At 43.7% G+C, this 19,927-nt stretch overlaps 1 protein-coding gene across 1 annotated transcript in view; it reads right to left on the reverse strand.

Moving 5' to 3' along the window:
* The window catches only part of ralgapa2 (Ral GTPase activating protein catalytic subunit alpha 2), an 84,612-nt gene that overhangs the window by 30,653 nt on the left and 34,032 nt on the right, over positions 1 to 19,927 (reverse strand). Inside the window, 17 exon segments of the mRNA XM_034525332.1 lie at positions 1,988 to 2,143; positions 2,259 to 2,382; positions 3,037 to 3,108; positions 3,759 to 4,587; positions 5,901 to 6,078; positions 8,384 to 8,521; positions 8,752 to 8,820; positions 9,110 to 9,220; positions 11,123 to 11,231; positions 11,553 to 11,611; positions 11,890 to 12,018; positions 12,834 to 12,962; positions 16,812 to 16,967; positions 17,538 to 17,636; positions 17,920 to 18,113; positions 18,786 to 18,965; positions 19,647 to 19,820. Coding sequence (XP_034381223.1) covers positions 1,988 to 2,143; positions 2,259 to 2,382; positions 3,037 to 3,108; positions 3,759 to 4,587; positions 5,901 to 6,078; positions 8,384 to 8,521; positions 8,752 to 8,820; positions 9,110 to 9,220; positions 11,123 to 11,231; positions 11,553 to 11,611; positions 11,890 to 12,018; positions 12,834 to 12,962; positions 16,812 to 16,967; positions 17,538 to 17,636; positions 17,920 to 18,113; positions 18,786 to 18,965; positions 19,647 to 19,820 — 2,906 coding nt within the window.

Consider the following 19,927-nt stretch of genomic DNA (forward strand, 5'->3'; position numbering starts at 1 on the left):
TGATGTCTGTGACTGTGAGCTTGTAGTTGGGCTCATCAGCACAGACAGACAGTCTGAGCCTTTATAACAGTGGTTCTCAAACTTTTTCTGTCACGCCCCACTTCGGAGGAAGAAAAATGTTCATGCCCCAACAAAAATATTTTTTATTGAAATCACTATTTGTGACTCCTGCATCTGTGCTTTTTCAAATAATACAATAAATAAAATTGCAATCACTTTCAAGTAAACCAGATTGCTCCATCAGACAAGAAAAAAAAAGAATTTGCAATCACTTTGTTAGAACAATGCAAACTAATATTTGGCAACAAATAGCTTATTGTGGCTGCAATTAACCTGTTTCGCACTGAATATACTTTCAAGATAATAACAATAAAGCGCAACCTGTGAAAAACTAAACAAAACAAGTTCAAATATTTGGCAATAAAGATTTTTACTGAGTTTTACACTGAATCTAAAAACAACAATATCGTGCAACCTGTGCAAAACAAAATGAGTACAGATATCTGTGAGCCATCATGTTTTATCAGCATTAGTGGCTGCAATGAGCTGCTTTCCACTACAACTCTTTTTAAACCGGGGTTGGATGCTTGATACTGCCACTCTCAATTCATGCTTAATGTTGAGCTTTTGCTTTGAAGGGCAACAGCAGAAAAGCCGATCTTACGGGAGGTAGGACCTGGCGAGTCGCCAAGAATCTTGGCCGTCACACATGCGCAGGCGTAACCTGTTAACCTGCGTAACGGAAACATTTACATGAAGGTACAGGCATTTCAACATGTATTTATTAATGACTTAGTTTTATGTCCATGTGCTTTGTAATTTTGTAATATGTGAAGTTCTCAATAAAGGTCTTTCTGCATGTCCCCCTGAGCCCCACCTGTAGCCCCACGGTGGACTACGTTCCCCTCATCGGGGGAGCACAGCTGAGAACACTTCGGCTGTGGAAGAACACATTATCAGGCGTTCGTGAATCAGAAGGAGATCTTTTCTGACGCTGATCTTCTGAAGTCCGTAAGAAAACATTTCAGAAGACACTTCAGAAAATGTTAGAGAATGAGGAACAATGTGTTTCTGAATTCATTTTCATTTTATTTTGGAGAGCGACAGGGAACTTTTCCGAGATCGACCAGTCGAGGTTGGCGACCACTGCTCTACTCTATAGGCATGGCCATCCCTCCAGCGCCTCACTCTGGCCAATCCAAACCAGAATCTTTACTCGGCTAACTAATTTTCTGCGGTCACTAAGCACATGTTCAGGATAGGTTTGGAATGAGTATGGGGTTATTTGTGAGACGGAGAGGGGAAAAGTCTGTGGAGGACTGGAGGGGGTTGGATATGAGGAGAGTCTGATGAATTTCCCTTCTCAGCAGGGTACTGTATGAGAAGATTGGCAGCACGGGCAGAGGCCTTGCAGCTCATTTCTTCGTGCTAACTGCTACTGGTTCACTACAGCTCAAAATCCCACTGCAGAACCCAATCGATCGCTCCTGTGGCGGCAGCAGGAATTGGATAAAAGGATCCTGCCGGCATCCGGCCGGCGCCTGCCCTAGCAGGGAGAGCTAATGGCTGAATCCAGGCCCTGGTCACAGCACACAGGGAGGGGGGCATGGGCTAGCAGAATCATAGTCATTACCGCAGCGGCACATGCCCTCTCTTCACTCACGCGCCTACGACTCTCTACTCCTCAGGTCTGAATGGCCAGGGTCACTAATCAATGCCCGCACTCTGAAGTCACACCTCCTGATCACAGCTTAACACAGAGTTGAAGGCTACAACAACATACTGCTATGGGCAGGCAGGACTGTGTAGCCATTTCACCCCATCAAACAGGCAGAGCAGTATTGTTCGTATTTCTGACACACTCTGGATTTGAGGTGTACAATTAACACATGACACATTATGATGATCCAAATGTCATGGACAAGTGGGAAAGTTAGCATAACAAGGGTTGAAAACAGAGCAAAGACATAAACAGGACTCTTGTTACCTTTTTGGTGAGGGAGTCATTAGAATCTGATGGCATGCGAGTGGAGACGTGGAAGATGGTTTCCACGGTGGAGGTAGCATAGTAAGGAGCCGTTAGACCCGTGCTGCCATTCCTCTGGAGGCCACCCATAAAGCCACAGTGTGTGGCCAGGTCCACCTGAGGGATACATGCACAATTTAATGCGTTCTGAGTGAGAGTGTGTTCATATTTAGGCTGTATCTGTGGAAGGCAGAGGATGTGTTGAATGATTTGAGGGTGTGGTTGTCGGCACCTCCCATCCCAGCCCAGACACAAAGTCCTCATAGGCCTGGCTGCCTGCGCTGTTTGATAAGATGGAGCACTTGTCCTCTTGGCCCTCTCCAATGTAGAACACAGCAATCTTGTGCGTCTCTCGGCTACAGAACAAAACACTTTATTAAAAACAAAAACACAGCAGCCTCTTTTATAATCACAATATAACTTGAAAAGGCACTACTCTTGCCACTTGCTGTGAAATCCACCTTGCTTATTGAGGTCAATTGTGTGTCTAAGTGTAATTGAGTTGGTATAAATCATCAGGTACAAAAACAGTTTGTCTGCACATTCTATCAGCATCCCTCCAGCTCTAACATTATTTTAAAAAGGATGGTAGCAAATCCCATCTACTTTCCCTGTTGCCATGGCAGTAAATCACACTAGGGTAGATTTAGGGCACTTTGCATGCTTGCGCACAGGTTGTATTTTAGCCAAACAAGTCTGGCCATTTGGGAGAATGAAGTCTAGTCCTAAGGGAACATTCTTAATAAGCTCCTGTCATCAGCAATGTGTGGTGTACTTATTGATTGGACTAAGAGAGACACAGTAAGAGAAGGACAGCAAGAGTGATAGTGGGAGACTTCCAGGGGTGTGATCAACAGGACATGGTCAAAATTAGAAAGATCATTGAGGAGGGAGAGGGCAATATCATCAGCTTGGACCAACTGTGTGTTTATAAGCTGTGCTAATTTAATGTAGAAATAGGTTCACCATAGGGCTGCAGTGCCAATTTGATGATTATTAGATATAGTTACCACTGTCTGGAATCCAAGTTCTTCAGTTCCCTTAAGAGTTTGGAGTTCTTCTTCAACAAATGGAAACTTTTCCTGTTAGACAAAAATGGTCTTGATTAAATGGGATATTTCCAATTCTGCATGAGCAGCCATTTGTGATATAATTAAAGTGGCATGATCTATGAGCAAATTGTCTTGAAAATGTTTTCAACCAAAGTTTTGTTTTTCAAACATAGTTAACAAAAGGCAAAAAAAAGGTCACAGGTGCAAACAGCAATCTCCTACTAGCTGTGTGCACGTTGCACCATCACCATTAAGAGGTGTAAGCTTTTCATTTACGGGAAAGCGTGGCAAAGATGTGGCTCTGCAAGGTAGACCTCAGTGAAAACAGCTGGGCACTTTAACCCTGTGGAGAGGAGATTAAGACACTCTAGACTCACCAGTGCTTTTAGCTTTGCTCTTTCTCTCTTTGAGTAAGGAGCCGACAGCTGAGTTACTTTGAGGAGGAATGATGTAACTCTGGATCGTTAATAGTTTTTGGACTGCAGAGTTTTCAACACAATGTTGTATATTATTGTTTCTGTCATGTTGCTCACATTTATGATGCGATTTGCAGACTGAATGATAAATAAATAAATTGAAAGAAAAATAAACAGCATGACTTTCCACAACCACATTTGCCTCTTCCTTCTTCGAGTACAGTGCACACCAATTATTGGAGCCAACTTAATTTGGTAGTGTACCTGCGGTCCCAAGAGTTCATGCCAAGGTCATTAAGCAGCAGCCGGCAGAAGTAGAAAGGAGCTTTTGGTTCCTGGTGGGAGGGTTCCCTCTGGCAGGCAGCCCGAAAGCTGACATCAGCATCCCACCTCCTCACTTGCTCTTCCTCCTGCTGCGTCTGGCGCAGAACGGCCTCGAGGATTGCACTCTCTTGCTCTATGTTCATGCCATGGGGTGAGGAGGCTGGCTGGTTGAGCCTGAGCTGTGGCTGGGTCAGGCATTCTGGGCTGCTGTGGCCGAGGTTCTCCAAAAGCATATCCAGAATATCTACCTCCTCTTCCTCACAGCAGTCAGAGAGTGAGTCAGAGATGGAGCAATGATTTTTGTACGGCCCCTTTGTTGGAGAGTTGGGCTGGTTTCTGCTGTGCGAGACAGCAGTGGTAGTAGAAAGATCTACTGCATTAAAAACACCTTCATCAACAGAGTCCTCCTGGGTGGTGCAGTAGAGGATTGCGCCATCCCACGAGTATTTGCCTGAGATGTCCCGAACGATGACGCGCACTTGGGAGGAGGGTTGGGGGGGCTGTCCGACAGTGGGGGCCTCGGCAGGGATCTGCAGGTAGGACACCAGTGTGCTGTCGTTGAAAACAAACAGCTGCAGGTTGGGGCTTTTGAAGACCTCGGAGGACAGCTCGGACGACTCCACGTAAGGGTTGTCGTGGTTCTCGCTCACGAGGCTATGGAGCAGGGCGGGGCCACCGCTCAGTGGATGATGGCCGAGATGGTTCACCAGGTGTGTCATGACCATCCGCGCTGTCAGGGGAATCAACTCCATGTTCCGACGTCGCTTTTCTGGTGAAAGAATAAAAAGGTGGGGAGATAAAAATACGCTTGAAGGAAAATACACGTGAGAAAGTGTAAAAACCTAGTCAATGGCTAAAGTTACTGATGGGATAGGAATAAAGCTACACATGGGGCTTTCTTGTGGAATACGCTGTACGCACATTTTGCCAACCATATTTCAAAGCCCCACATTTGTGTGTAGAGATGTTATCATCTGATAGCTCTTTTTCATACAAAGCCAAATCTCATTCATGATTACTAATAGGGGTACTTTATTCATTTCTCACAATAGCTTGGCCAGCACACCTCCGAGTAGGTAGCATCTAATTATGAGAGACAACTTTCAAAAGCCCATTGAGTCATCTTACAATTGACAAGCTTTGAAACTGGTGCTAATGAGAACCACCATCTTTACATGCTGCTTAATAGGACTGTACTTAGTGAATTGCATTTATTTTATACTCCCAAGTGAAAGGCATGCCGTGCTTTATTCTGCAGTGATGTGAGAAAAACAAGAAGATGCACTCCTGCATTGTGACAGTGCTATCAATACCATCATCCCCCATCAAAGTGGAGAAAGCTCTTTAGAAATCAGGCCAAGCTGCATTAGAGATGCACAAGCCCTTTGATGTGACTTGATCAATATGAGGTGGGGACATGAATATAACTAGGCCGGCACTCTTTGGTTTGACCGTTTGATAGTGTTTTGTTATTTCTACTAAGAATCTCGCAGCTGTGCATCAGAGAGCGGAGGTGTGGTGAAATTTTCAGGGCGAAAGCTCCGGTTTAAATTTTCTTACATTGTTTCAGTAGACTGCACGTTGTATTTGGTCTCTCTAAGGACTTTTCAGAAGTTGAGGACACGAGGGAGAGAGAGGAATACATTGCCTAATGGAATCACAAGGTCACAAAAAAGAAGGAAAAAAATCACATATTTATATAAACCCCATAATGGGTCTTCTCTCTAGGGCTAAGAGTACTAATGCGAACATCAACCCTGTGATGGTTGATTTCCTTTTTATAATTTTAACAAAATACTGACATTTAATGGAGAAGCTCCAAATGGATGAGCTAATCAGAGTTTGCTTTTCCCCGTAATCCTTTTTTGCTGCGTTAGTGTCTGTGTCTGTGTGTACGTGCGTGCGTGTGTGTGTGGAGTGGTGGTGGTGGTGGTGGTGGTGGTGGGGGTGGGGGTATATGGGAACAGCAGGAGCTGAAATAAAATAGTGTGTAAAAAAAATATTATCTGCCAGTCCAGTGCAATTTTGCAGGCAGTAAAACAACGACAACAAAAATAAACCCAGAAGGCTCCATGTCCTTACCCTCGGCTACAGTGAGCAGGTCGCTGAAGTCGGCGGTGGTGGCCTGGGAGGGCGGCGGCTCGAAGCTTTTAACTTGACCCAACATGAGGTCATAGTCAGTGGACAAGTCTGACAGGCTGAGGAGGTAGTGGCTCTGTTGGGTGTGCAGGTTGGAGCCAGACACACAGCAGTGCAGCGCCTGAGGAATCACAGAGGAAGGGTAAGACTTTGTGATTCCCATGAAGTGTGCCTGGGTAGCTGTTCTACAGTTCTACAGAACTTTGAGGACTGAACTTGAACTTCGATGTGTAAAAGACAGATATGGTGGTGTCTGGCGCAGTGACACGCATGCAGTCCTGCTACAGATCAACATTAACCAGGAGCATATGAAAGGGGAATATATGGTCCATTTACATCATTAGGCGATGGAGGAAGGGAGGGAGAGAAGGAGGGAAAAGAGGGTCTTTACTGCCACTAATCCATTTCTCCTGTGATGTGCGAGTGTATCGATCTGCATAACAGATGGCAGAGCATCCGTTGGCAGGGGGAGATAAGACGCACTGGGGCAGTTGATTACGGCATTGGACAGGTTTACACTGTTTGATTTAATTAGGACTTTATCCCTGTGCCACCACAACCATGCACGCTCAGCCACACAGACAAACACACCTGTATACTGTATAATCTGAGTGGAGGGAAGGTGCTGCATATGAGTGGCTAAAACATATGCCTAATGTATGTAAATGAGGGGGCCTCTCATTCAGAGTAGACCAACTTGGGTAAAGCCATGCAAAGGCTAATCCCATTCAGTACACACATGCACTCAAACTTGGCAGAGAGACGCTCTGAGAGGCAGGCTGGCCCTGACATCTGAAACAGTATTGTGTGGGGCAATGTAGACAGTATGTGGATGATTCTACCGAGCAGACCTCTGGGTGCATGGGGGAGGGATTGAAGGCTTGAAGCTGAAAAGACCTGAACCAAACAGCTGCTACACCAAAGCCCCAAAGAGCTTCCTCCGTGGAGAGGTGGAGAGACAGAAAGGGAGGGGGGGGGGGGGGGGGGAACCCACAGCTGTGCTTGACAACTAAGTGACTGCACTTCGCATAGCAACAGTTCCTGGAAGGTAACACAGTGCATACTGTAGTTAAAGGGCCACATATTGCATGGACACGTGAATTCACCTGTGTACACACATAAATCACATAATAAAAACGCAAACAGAGACAATGGTGTGCACACGCACAAATGCATACACACACACACACACACACACACACACACACACGTACACGTACACACACACGCAGCTGGCTGCCGAGGCAAGCTGAAAGAGCAGATGGAGAAGCTTGAGCAGAACTCCAGTGAACCAATGAGGTCTAATGCAATGTTGCATTTTACATCGATCTGCATGCTGTTAGTCATCAAAAACTTTTTTTTTTTACTTTTCTCATCATCTCAGAATAAATCGCATGAAAAACTTTTTGTTAGCTGGGTATGTATTGTGCTGGTATTTGGTGGCTTGTCATATGTTAAACATAAAACTGTAATTAAAGGAAGGTGAAGCATGAAAAATAAATGGACAGTCCCTGCTACATTGTCAGTGGCTGTGGCCAAGGATGGCATAAAAGGGAGATTTATTTTCTATTAGGGAAGCTACTGTCTTCTTGCTATGGAGAATAATTAGCAGCCAAGGCATCTTCGGAAATGTATAGATTCCAGTCTTGATATTGCATTAATATTGTCACACTGAGTGATGCCTTGCTTAATATATTATTTCCAATGAAACCAAGAGGGGCTATGCCTTTTGTGTGCTGATAGACAACCAATCATGCCTAATTGTCTTTGCTTTCATAGCAGCTGCAGTCGCTCTCATATTAAGACATATTCCATTCAAATCTCCAGGACAAGCGTTTATAGCCTGAGCTTATCAACTGGACAAAGGGTCCTGTTTGAATAATTGGACCATTTCTTATCAGGGGTGACATCCTTACAAAGATCTGCCGTTGACCGCATCTGCCCAGACAGGAGGGAATGAATAATACCTCATTCATTTGTGCCTGAAGCTTGGCCCTCATCCTCTGGGTCAGGCCATAAAATAAAGGTTTAGAGGGACAAATACGGAGAACTAGAATGAATACTGCATAGTTTGCCTGTTTTAAGCAAATGCAGTGATTGTTACTACAAAGCAAGTTGTGCAGGTTTCCTGCTTATGATAAATGCCAACCGCATGCGTCGGCTACAGCGGGTGCTTCTTTGCTGTTGTGCCACGATAATGTTAAATGAGGCATAGTCATGAGGTCACGGTGGAGGTGAGTCTAATTAAAGTGGCAAGCCCATTGGGTGGGGTGGGGGTGGAGGTGTCAAAGCTTAAGTTATTGCAAGCAAATACTACGTATGTTTCAAAAGATGTTGTCAAGCAGACGGCAGTAAAACATGGCCAGGTTTGTTTGTTGTACACTTTTAGCTTTTCCAACCTCCCAGCTGCCAGTGAGGCTACCCACCCTATAGATGTAGTCCAGCAGCGGGGCCTTGTGGGACGTGCGGTCCTCCAGCGATGGCATGGTGATGGGTTCCAGCAGCAGACTCAGGGGAACGGCCATGCACCAGTCCAACAGGCAGAGTAGCAGGGACACCATCAACTGCGGAAGTGAGGAAGAAACTCGGTCATCAAATAGACATGTACACGCAAGTTAGAACTGCAAAGGAGAGAAAACAACAGGTAAATTGATGAGAACTGCGAAGACGGAAAATAACAAGATAGAGAGGTAAAAAGAACAAATCACTTCAGCTGAAACATTCCTCTGCAAATGCACAATTCCAACGTGGTAGATCAACGGCCTTTAGATCTCAGCCATGTCCCCCCATGTACCTTTTTGTCTGCTTCCACTGTTGAGTGCTCTGCGCTCGGCAACAAAAAGGCTATTGTGGCCACAAAGATCTGTGTTGGGACAAATCAAGGAGAAAGATAATTGGATGACACACTCCCATTCATCAGTCGAGTCAGGGCTGTGTGCTAAAATGGATGTGATGCCATGGGATGTTGAGTGTGCATATGCATGCGTAATGACTCATGTAAGACTTGCATTTAAAAGCTTAAGTGACTTGATAGTAATTTCGCACTCAATTTCTTACTTATATGTTTTCACAGGCCCCTAATGGCTGCTGGCAATTTAACTGTGTGTTTGCACGTGTGTGTGTGTGTGTGTGTGTGTGTGTGTGTGTGTTACCTCAATGATTTTCTTAGGCAAAGTGGACTCCAACCTCTGGAGATGTTCCCAGTGGGAGATGAGCAGCTGAAACACGTCACAGGCCACTTGAGCCACCGCTTTGTTCCCAAACTGGACCAACAAGCAAAAAAGAGGACAGGATAACAACGGGTCAACGATGCAAAGCATTTGGCTCCTCTCATAATAAGCCGCGTTCGCACAGACAATATTTTTGTTGATGAACCAGTATTTTTCTGTCATACATGGACATTTTTGGGGGCAGAAGAATGCTCTTTATTGCGACAGCCTTGACATTGTTATGGTGACACTTTGCTATAAAACAGATATATGCATAAAAAAGTGCAGATACATTTTATTTTTTTCTAAAGCAAGACAAAAAAAGCCAAATCGTTGTTAGGCGATATTCAACGGGCTCCACATTGCGTTCCACTTCTTTTGCTCTCCACACAGACGGTTCACCTGCATGCAACCAATGCCCGCTCAAACGTGATTGGACTACTCTGAGTACAAACAGAAACAAGAAGGTGAAAATCTTTTCTGATTGCCTTCAGGTTTTGCATTCATATTCAGCTATCTGTTTATAGAGATTACACATGAACCAAACAGAAACAGCCACTTTAAACTGCTCCAATAGCTCGATGGTGGCTGTGAGTTCATTGATTAGGAATGGACGCACACTAGGCTATGCCTGTAATGCTGACTCCCCCCTGTAACTCTATAAATAATTGTGACACATATTGCCGGTGGTAGATGGGGGGGGGGTTTGAGGTATTTATTGGGTGACAAAATTTGGAGTATTTTTCCCCTTAAATTTAGTTTTTCACTTACGCATATAATCAGCATAATTTAATTTTCTCTTCAAACCATCATTCATTTTCTCCAGACTCATTGACAGCGGTTGACAATTTTCTCCGAATGTGGATTTCTGTCGTGATTTGAAATTCTTTGTGGAGAAATAGAATTTCTCATTTCTTCCAGCTGAATGCCTCTCAACATGTAACAAGGGTAGACAATGTGGAGAGTGCAGAAATGGCCAAACACAAAAAGGGGCCCTGAGAGTTCAGCACCTGCTTTTAGAAAAGAGACTCTCAGTGCCACTCTTCCCCCTAGATCCCCCACCCAGCCTATACCCTCTATTTTGGGGCTGGCTGAGTCTGTGTGTCAAGTTGTACAGGGGAGTGATTACTGCTCCATTAGAGAAGGGGGGTTGCTCGACCAGGAAGCTGGGAGATGTAGCTGCTTAAATTGGCCCACATCTATCGAGAGTGAGCAGCCTGGAAATTACGCCACCACCCCAAACCCTTTTCCATGGAAAAAAAATGCACAAAAACAAAAAACAGCTCTCTCTGCATCTCTTCACTCGGGGAGAAAAGAGGGCTCTTCCAAAATATGCCCATGCGTCACATCATTGGACATGTTTTATTCTCACACTTTTTGTACACTCACTATGTTGAAATTGTCCTGCAGTCCTTTTCTGTAATCAACTATCATTTCTGTTAGAGTTAAACACTATTGGGCTTGTGTGGTAAAAAAATAAATAAATCCATGCTCCCTACACCAATATATTTAAAGACACTGTTACACTGCTAACAGTGATCATTTCTATTCAGAATCTTTGCCACAGTTACAATCATCAACACCGCCCATGATGCAACTGTTGATAATAGAAGTGCAGTTGTGTTATATAAATCATGTGTTCTATAATCATATTGCACTCATAAGTGCAATATGATTATAGAACACAACTGCAAATAATAAATTTATTACAAATAATAAATTTATTTTGTATAGCGCTTTAAATAGGTATTTAAAGCCACTTTACATGGTAAAAACAATGAACGCAATTACAATATAAACAAGGCAGAGAGATGACATTATAACGGTAAGAAACAAAACAAAAACATACATAACTCGCATCACAGGTTAAACGCAGATTTATATAGATGAGTTTTGAAAGTGGCGAGTGGGCAGAGAGCCACTTGCAGAGCCTCCTCGCCTCAGTGGGTCACTGACCTTTAGAGTTACTCCCAGAACATTGATGGCATCTTTGACCTGGTGGTGGATGTTGTTCTGCATCAGCTCCTCACACACCCACAAACCCAGACTGCACACAGCAATGCACCTGAATGACAGAAGCAGAGTGACGACTGACCTGTAAATCTGAGACTAATTTGAATTGTACAAAACATACTTAGAAAACTGAACTACAATTAAACTAGAAGGTGCTAAATTGCAAATTCAATGGATATCTAAGATTGTGGGACTGCCTCCTCTGGGATCCGACGGCTAGCCTTGTGCAGACATTGGAAAATGCTCTGTATCAATTAGCTTTTTAATTGTAATTCTGCATGTATGTAAAAGCACATTCATTTAAAACCAATACAAATAAATAGTAAAGTGTAATCTAAAAATAAATAAGCATCATCAATATTGCCGATCATACCTGGACCCTTCACAGTGTTCCTTTGTTGCAGTCTCTAGCAAGATGTTGACCAGATAATCCTGAACCGCAAATAAAACAAACATGTTGACTACATGTTCTCACGCGACAGCTGAGGCCATTCATTTCATTTGATACATGTACAGATCTGACACCATTAAATGTAACATAAGATGTCAAATTCCTCAAGATTCTAATATTCACATTTTAGGGGAAAAGTGTAAAACTCTTTCTTGACTTTTCTTCATACTGCATGTGATGAATCCACTTACAACATACAGGGAGCGTTTTTTGTATTCAGATGTCACATATATCCAACATGCACACGCTGACCATGTACCTTGATATTCTCATCGCTTATGGTGATGTCATCAGAGCCCGGCACACGCTGCAGTACAGGAATCTGTAGATAAAGGTTGGGGAAACACACAAGAGAGCCCAGCATGGTCTGAGCCTCCATCCTTGGAGCCTGCAACAGATAAGAAAGAAAAAATGCTATTATTCATTCCCTAAAGCTATGTGAAAACAACCTTCTTCCAGGAGTCGGACAGGTCGCTATCGTGGGACAAAGGATTGGGGGAATCCAGCAACCAAAACATATAGTTCAGAGAAGAAAGAAACCAGCAATACTAACTTGCCCTCGTTTGAATCTGTGCATGCTGGCAACCCGGTTATCTCATTGGTCGGTCAACATAATCTCTACTAATTGAAAAGTATTCATGCAAACGTACATCAGAACACAATTACAAACGTCTACATAGAGACTATGTATCGAGCTTTAAACAATCACCTGTTTGCATTTTTTTTTTATGGCAATGCCGACTGTTTAAAAGGCCACAATGGCAATAGGTACAGCACAATATAAAATGGAAGTAATGCCAGTTTCATTTTGCGCTTTATGTCAATTGGGAAATAAGGTTTACTTTACTTCCATAAGATGGAGGAATACTTTAAAATCAATGATTCCATGGCAATATTGGTGCAAAAATAATTTGTGGTATTCACTTCGGAAATAGTTGCACAATCCGGACTCAGAGTACAACAAAGCCTCATAAGTGAAAGAAGTTTCAAACATTTGTGTCATTTTGTACCCTCAGATTCTCTGGATTTGACAAAAAGAATAGGTACTTTTCGAAAGTCAAAAAGCAGTTCTGAGTGAGTGAATAAATAAGACAGTATAGTATCTGAAACGTTTTCAATGACATTCCTTTTCTAGTAAACACTTTTCAGATTCCAGTTTGATTGGCATGATAAATCTGAAAAGTGTGAAAAGTGTGCGCGTACCTCTGAGGCGACAGAGGTGAGAACGCAGGCAGCAGCAGTGATGAAATCTCCAACGAGCATGGTGAAGCCCGGCAGGCCAAGGAAGAAGAACCGAGGAGAGCAGGAACGGATGATGGTGTTCAAAACATCCTGATGACAAGCATGAACACACACAAAAGGTTGATAGGAGTCAAACCTTCATTTTGATATTTATGTTATTTGCCACCACCAGCTGACTTGAATCATCACCCACCAGAACCAAAACGGAGTATTTACAGATAAAGATATAGTATCTTAGTTAGATGGGTTTTTTGCATTTGGTATGAGCACACGGTCTTGTCAGGGGGCTTTCACAACTGTAGTTTGGTTCATTTTGTCTGGACCAAGAGTAAAATATGAAAACATTGAGAACCAAGAGCGTTAAACACAAAGGTTATACAGACTGTCGCACTGTTTTTAATGGACTTAATGAATAGGCAAAGAACATGGAGTCCGATACAAGCACATTAGTCTTAACAGAGTTTGACGTGTTAATGACGGAAAATACCCGAGCTGACGTGCTGCCGGGATTTGCAGAGAAAGGTTATGTACATAGACACAATGAACCGTACTAACCAGACGAATGGACCTGAACTGTGTAAATTCACCCTTAGCGTGGGTGGAGGGAAGCAGCAATATTTAGTACATTTGACACCATCAGGTAGGGTAGGCATTTTAAGTGGGTTAAGGAAAGTAGGATGCTTAACAGTACATGCCACTAAAGGACAGATAAGTGGCAAAGAAAGACAGGAGGGGAGAAAGAGAGACAGAAAGAGAGAGACACAGAGATAGCGAGAGAGAGACAGAAAGAGAGAGAGAGACACAGAGACAGAGAGGGAGAGAGAGAAACAGCAGATGGATTGTTCACAGAGGAGATGAGGAACAAAAGACCTCAACTTTCGTGAGTCCCATGTACGTACACAGAGGCAAACCTGTAATTACAGCAAGAGACATGCTATTGTTTTGCTGAGGTTCGGGCGGCTCAGTGGCAGATGGGTGCTCTTTCAACATTGACATAGGCTGTACTGCAAAAAGTGCTCAAGTATGTGCAGCGTGATACCAGCATAGAAAGCTCCTCACGGGTTATCAATAGAAAAGGGAATGGTTCCATTTTACTCGTCATTGACAAACGAAATACTCTTATTAAAATAAAGAAATAAACACATTGGTATGAGAATGCATTGTATCAGTAAAGCAATAAAGATTGTTCTCTTTCTTATCTGAGACATGCGCGTGCATATTTGTGTACAAAGGCAAGGTCCAGGCTAGAAGCACCTGCCGTCTTGGCCATAAACTTGTGTAAATCGGACAGTTCAAACATCAGCCTGTTCCTCGCTGAACCGAAGGGCACCTTAGCAAACACACAGGCACACAATTTCTGTCACAAACACACAGGCACACAATTTCTGTCACAAACACACAGGCACACAATTTCTGTCACAAACACGCAGGCACACAATTTCTGTCACACACACACACACACACTTTGGGACAATAATCACCTGAGGCTTCGGTAAACAGGGAATGTAGGTTAACAAAAGAGGAATAGAATAAACAGGCAGAGGCAATCCAACATGATGCAGTGCATGTGGAAAATTGGTGGGAAGAGCTTTCAGATTGAGGGCCCATTTTACCCCCACTTTGTTAGTAATTGACCTCTGAAACATAATGTGCAGTGCAGACAGAGGTAATTAGCATGCAACAAACTGTTGCTTGATTGCCTGAAAAGAGCATTTTAGAGCAAGCCACAAATGTAGAATGCAAAGTGTTTTCCATTGTATGTGTAAGGGAACCCATTTTGAGGTGCGTGTACAAAAATGAGAATTGAGTCCCACATGTGGCTCTGTGTTGGCAGGAGGAATGGCCCCAGCATCAACAAAAGGTGCATTAATGTCACTGAATAGAGCCACCTCAGGCCTTTTCATTTGGCCTTCCATCTTGAGGAAATCATGTCCTTTCCACCTGCTGGCTCCCGGGGTGAGAGGGTTCAGCCCAGTTCAACATCACTCATCAGGAAGTTTGTCCTCTTATTTACTAAACATGGACATATCCAGTTTAGAATGGCACAGCTTTCTTGTTTCATTTTCCACACCACTATCATTACTATGAATATCTGGGGGTTTCCCCTCATGAGCTGTTAAAAAGGGTTATAACCCACCTGCATAACTACGAGGTGAGGGGTTTAATCAACAGCCAGGTTTGTGGCTTAGGGGGTCAACCGCCACTTTAAAATCAGGCTTTATGTTAATTATACAAAAACTTTTTTGTTTGTTTAGGAGGAGCTTGGCAATGAAAACAGTCTGTCCACTTGACCGAGCATGTTACATTTTAGTCCGCAAGATTAACTGCTGTTGATATGTTTTCTTTCACCTGTTTTTCACCAAAATCATTAGGTGCAAAGCTGTATTTGTGTGCACCACTATACACAAAATATCCTGTAGAGTATTGCAGTCCAGACAGTGGATCTATTAGCTGGATTACTGCTATTGTGCTACGGTCATGCCTTTGTGTGACCAGTGACTAGAGGATGACAACCGGGACAAAAGCCCTGACCTTGGCACTGGCGGAAGGAGAATCCCTACAAGGGAACTGTCATTTTTCTCTCAGCTTAGTTTAATTTAAAGCTGAGGATTTACACTAGGAAACCGCCTGTTAAGGTACCTTTTATGACTTGATTAAAAGGTTGTCTCATGAAAAGTCCCAAGCTGTATGCTGGACTATTTTAAGATACACATGTACAGTACATACATGTACAGTATGTACAAATTAAAAATAAAAAACACATACGATTTGTTTAATTTACTAGATGCACATCATCATATTATATTATTTGCATACCAGCAAGTAGTGATGGCTACTTTAATCATGTAAGCGAATTGAAAAATGTGTGCATGAAAATATACATGTATGACAGATTTGGAAAAGTACATGTCTTTTCTTTTTTATGGGTGGGGGTTGTGGGTGCAGGCAGAGAGGAAGGAGGGGGAGAGTAAGAGCCACTTTCTTATGTTAAGCAGGCGTGCGGCTGTCCTCTATTGTGTGGCGTGAGGACTCTTTTCTCCGGCCAATTTGAGCATGCTTCAGTGGCCAGCCTGGCTCAGGCCCCCCCCCCGACGCATTATACAGCGCCACAACAAAAGCTGGAGAATGTTGCCTCTTCCCTCAATGTGCCCCCCTCATTGCTCTACTCTACACAACGTTCCCCAGGCTCCCCTCCCACTCCTTCTCACACACACACACTGACACAGGCAGGCAGGCAGGCCAGCCTACTCTGGGCTCCTGGCCGACATGTCAGTCTAACAGAGCGCGACAGACGTCAATCCTTAATTAATCACGTATACGCGGCAGGGGCTCGAAACATTATTTAACGACATGGAAAACATTCTAATAAGCTTGTCGCACTGCCAAGGCGCAATAGAAACCCAGCCAGGAGGGCATTTATGCACACACCGACACCGACACACACACACTTGCATCAAAAACACCACCCACAGACACTTTTATCCCCGTCCTTTGTTTTTGGGGACTCCATTCATCTCAACTCAGCTTCGGCTGGAAGGAACAGCTAGGGCAAAGGAAGGGTGTGGCTAAAGGAGGCGGAGGATGCCAAAACACAGAGCTAGCCTTCATCACCACTGGTTGGCACGCTGTTTTCAAAATCACTGGCTGAAACGAAGCTTGAACAATCTTAAATTGCAGTGCACCTACATTGACCCCTGTCCTCTCTCAGTTACAGTTGATCCTAAGTAAAATAACTGGCACTGGACACATTAAAAATCAAGAACTAACAGGAAGTCACATCACGCAAGAAAAAGTAGATGGCAAATTGGCATCTATGAACCATATTTCTCATCCCTGAAACAGGGCCAATGCATGTACATCACATGAGTTTGACTGGTGCGCCATCTAATGGTGAATAGAAGCACAACAGACAGCCATACATTCAACTGCTGGCTGTACCTGGTCGTTGCTGGTGATGCCCTTGTGCATTATGTGGTAGAGGTGCACCAGGAAATCACTGTTGGGAAGCACGTCCTGGTGCCTAGTCATCATCTCACAGATCAGCTTGTAGGCCTGCAGCTTGCCAGCCTTGTACTCAGGCGGCAGCATGGTGGCCTGCAGAGGGGGAGATGCTGAGGTCACTATCATTATGAGGAGGTGAGGACTTGGACATGTTCAACATCTATTACACCTGTCACCTGGAATCACTTTGACTTTAGTATGCAACAGTCTTGTTTTATACTTTTGCTGAGACAGTACGATTAAATACGGCACATGTTTGTGTGCGCGTTGTGTAACTGTGTCTGTCGCTGCAAAGGTTAAACATTCAGTCCATTTATATTACTTGTTGCTACTGCTGCAGATTGCTTCTTGTCCATTAGGGGATTTCCCCAGGGAATTGACTACCAGCTATTGTTTACAACAGCTTATGTACACATATTGTTGAACTTGCAACAAGTGAAATGAAAATGCTTCCGACATTGTGACCTGACAGTCTGGATCTGGCTAGATGAACACCTTCTGTAGTTTGCATTATTGATTCTGCATGCTGTATTCCCACTACTAAACTATAAATACAACACTCAGTTGTTTTGTGCCAACTTGTTATTTTAAGCCATAAAGTACTTCATTATTGTGACTTTTGTTTTCTGGATGTTGTCTGCTGTGCCTATGTGTTGTTCATACCCTAAAGAGCCAGGAGGCCAGCATTCGAAGAGGAGGGATGAAGGCGGGCTGAGGGGGAGAAGACAGGTTGTCCACACTGATCCCGAGATTGTCCCGGATCTGTAAGCACACATTCACTTTTGGTCAGTAAACGTAACCATCATGAATAATCAATGTATGAGAAAGTACAAAAAAAGGTTTATATGAATATATAAAAAGCCATATCCATTTGCTTAAATTTACATTAACATAATTAAATCCTCAAATAACCCCCGAAGTCCTTTAAAGCAATCAGTCATTTTATAGTCATTGAGCACTTTCACTTCATGCCAACTATCAACTATCAAGAGTAGGTATATATGTTTTTGCATCTGAGATAATGTTATCTGCCTCTCTACCTTACCTTGGCCAGCTTGTGCCAGAGCTCATAAAGACAGTAGAAGACCTTGGCATGGATTTTTGGACAGCGGATGCTGTTGACATCTCCTAAGATACCCAAAATCCTCCTCCACAGGACGAAGGCCGAATCAGCATGCCAACCAGTCAAGGTCCCGCCCGCAATTATGCTGACATCATCAGCTAGACACTCACTACTGTCTGCATGGTCAGAGAGAGAGAAATTGGGGTGGTTTGGGTTAGAGAATTAAGTATTTGCCTTTTAATGTAGCTGCCGGTACCTAATACAGAATTAATCACATTTTATTTTTATCAAGGGTATGGGAATCAGTCAACAAATGCAGAACACCTTTTATAAAAGCATTTTAAATGTAGAGCCTTGAAAGACAACTTAACCAATTCTGTCACTGTTTGAGCAGTTGTTTATCAAATATGTCTGGGCATTTTCCCAAATGCATCCAAGCACTCAGTTCTTTGCCAACGGAAACTGATCAAAGCACTAAAACACTTTTGGGAAACCCGCACAAGTGACATGCACCATCCAAATGAACAGGCTGAACTTTGGGAGGACAGTGCCACCTAGCGGGCATCAGAAGAACGATAGGGAGCAAAGGCCAGGAAAAGATCTGAGGTGATTATTAAATGAAAGATTGTTACGCTCGTTGAGCAAAATGCAAGGAGGACCAAAAAAAGAGGAGAGACTTTAATGCATTTAATTAAATAATTGAACGGGAACAAAAATACAAAAAAACATGGATAGTGTAATGGAACAAAATAAATCAAGGTAAGGCGGAAAGAATATAGAGCATGGAGAGTCGGTGGTAATTGAGGACTCTTTGGTTTATATGATGAGTAACAGCTAGAGAGCAGTACCCAAGTGGTGTGGCATGTGTAAGACAGACTGATGCATGGTGTCGTCCAGGGGGCAGTCCCGCGGGCAATCTGTGTGCACCAGCAGGGCTGGTGAGGCGGGCGGGTTCTGGGGGTAGTGGTAGTGGTTGTGGTGGTGGTAGGACGGGGGTGCAGAGTGGGGAGGGAGGGCACACTCGGGACCTAAAAACGACAAAGGGGGAGGGTTTGAGGATGGGTGCACAAGGACAAAGGAAGAGTGACAACTTCATGATGATCACAATGTGGGAAAACACGGACAGAAGTTCACGTGAAAGGGTGGGAGGGCCAGAGGGACAATCAAGGAGGGGGTTTAAACTAAAAGCAGAAGTGTTGAAGCAAAAGGATCATGTTTATTTTCCCATGAAAAAAAAAAGGACTAACAATGTAGACCACAGGTCACTTTCCCTTTGCACAATTCCACATAATGTCGTCAGCGTTAAAAGATGAAATGGCCGGAGAGATACCGTAGCACAGGGGTTCTCAACCTTTTTGCATCAACCCAGTGGATGAGAAAAGCTGCTCTAGTTGCCATACCGGGTCACTCTACCTGGCTATGACTAATCCATGAGGAGTAAGTGGAGGCATCAAAACCCCGGCTAGATGGGTCACACCTCAGATGAAACAGAGGAACAGCTGAACTCTTTCACCTTATTTTTGCTACACAACGTTCTGCTCCTGATCACAGCACAGTAGTCCTATTTCTACTCGGGGCCAGCCTATGTAACCGTGAAAGGTGCCCGTCTTGTTAGTAGTACAGATTGTAAAATCCATTCATATCTGAAATAAATAGAGGGGTGAGATCTGTTTTAGGTGCTCCATGTGAGTTTATATCTGTTCCAGTACCTGCTAGAGCCTCGTTGTGGGTGAGCAGCAGACTCCCCTGGCTTTGGGGGTCGGTAGTCACGTCCATGTGGGCTGACTGCGTGGACTGAGTGTCAGCTTCCTCATCATAGGCCTGCCAGGTAACCTCAGCTTCATTGAGGTAGCCGTTGGATGTCTCGCTGCTTATACTCTCACCTAGGCGAGAAATTTGAGATTAAAGGTACTGGCTGTGTAAGGACTAAACTATTAATCCATGCAAAGAGTTTGATACTTCTATGTTTGAGCTAACTGATTACTTTTTT

The sequence above is a fragment of the Cyclopterus lumpus genome, chromosome 22, assembly GCF_009769545.1.
Source record: "Cyclopterus lumpus isolate fCycLum1 chromosome 22, fCycLum1.pri, whole genome shotgun sequence".
NCBI classification, from domain to species: Eukaryota; Metazoa; Chordata; class Actinopteri; order Perciformes; family Cyclopteridae; genus Cyclopterus; species Cyclopterus lumpus.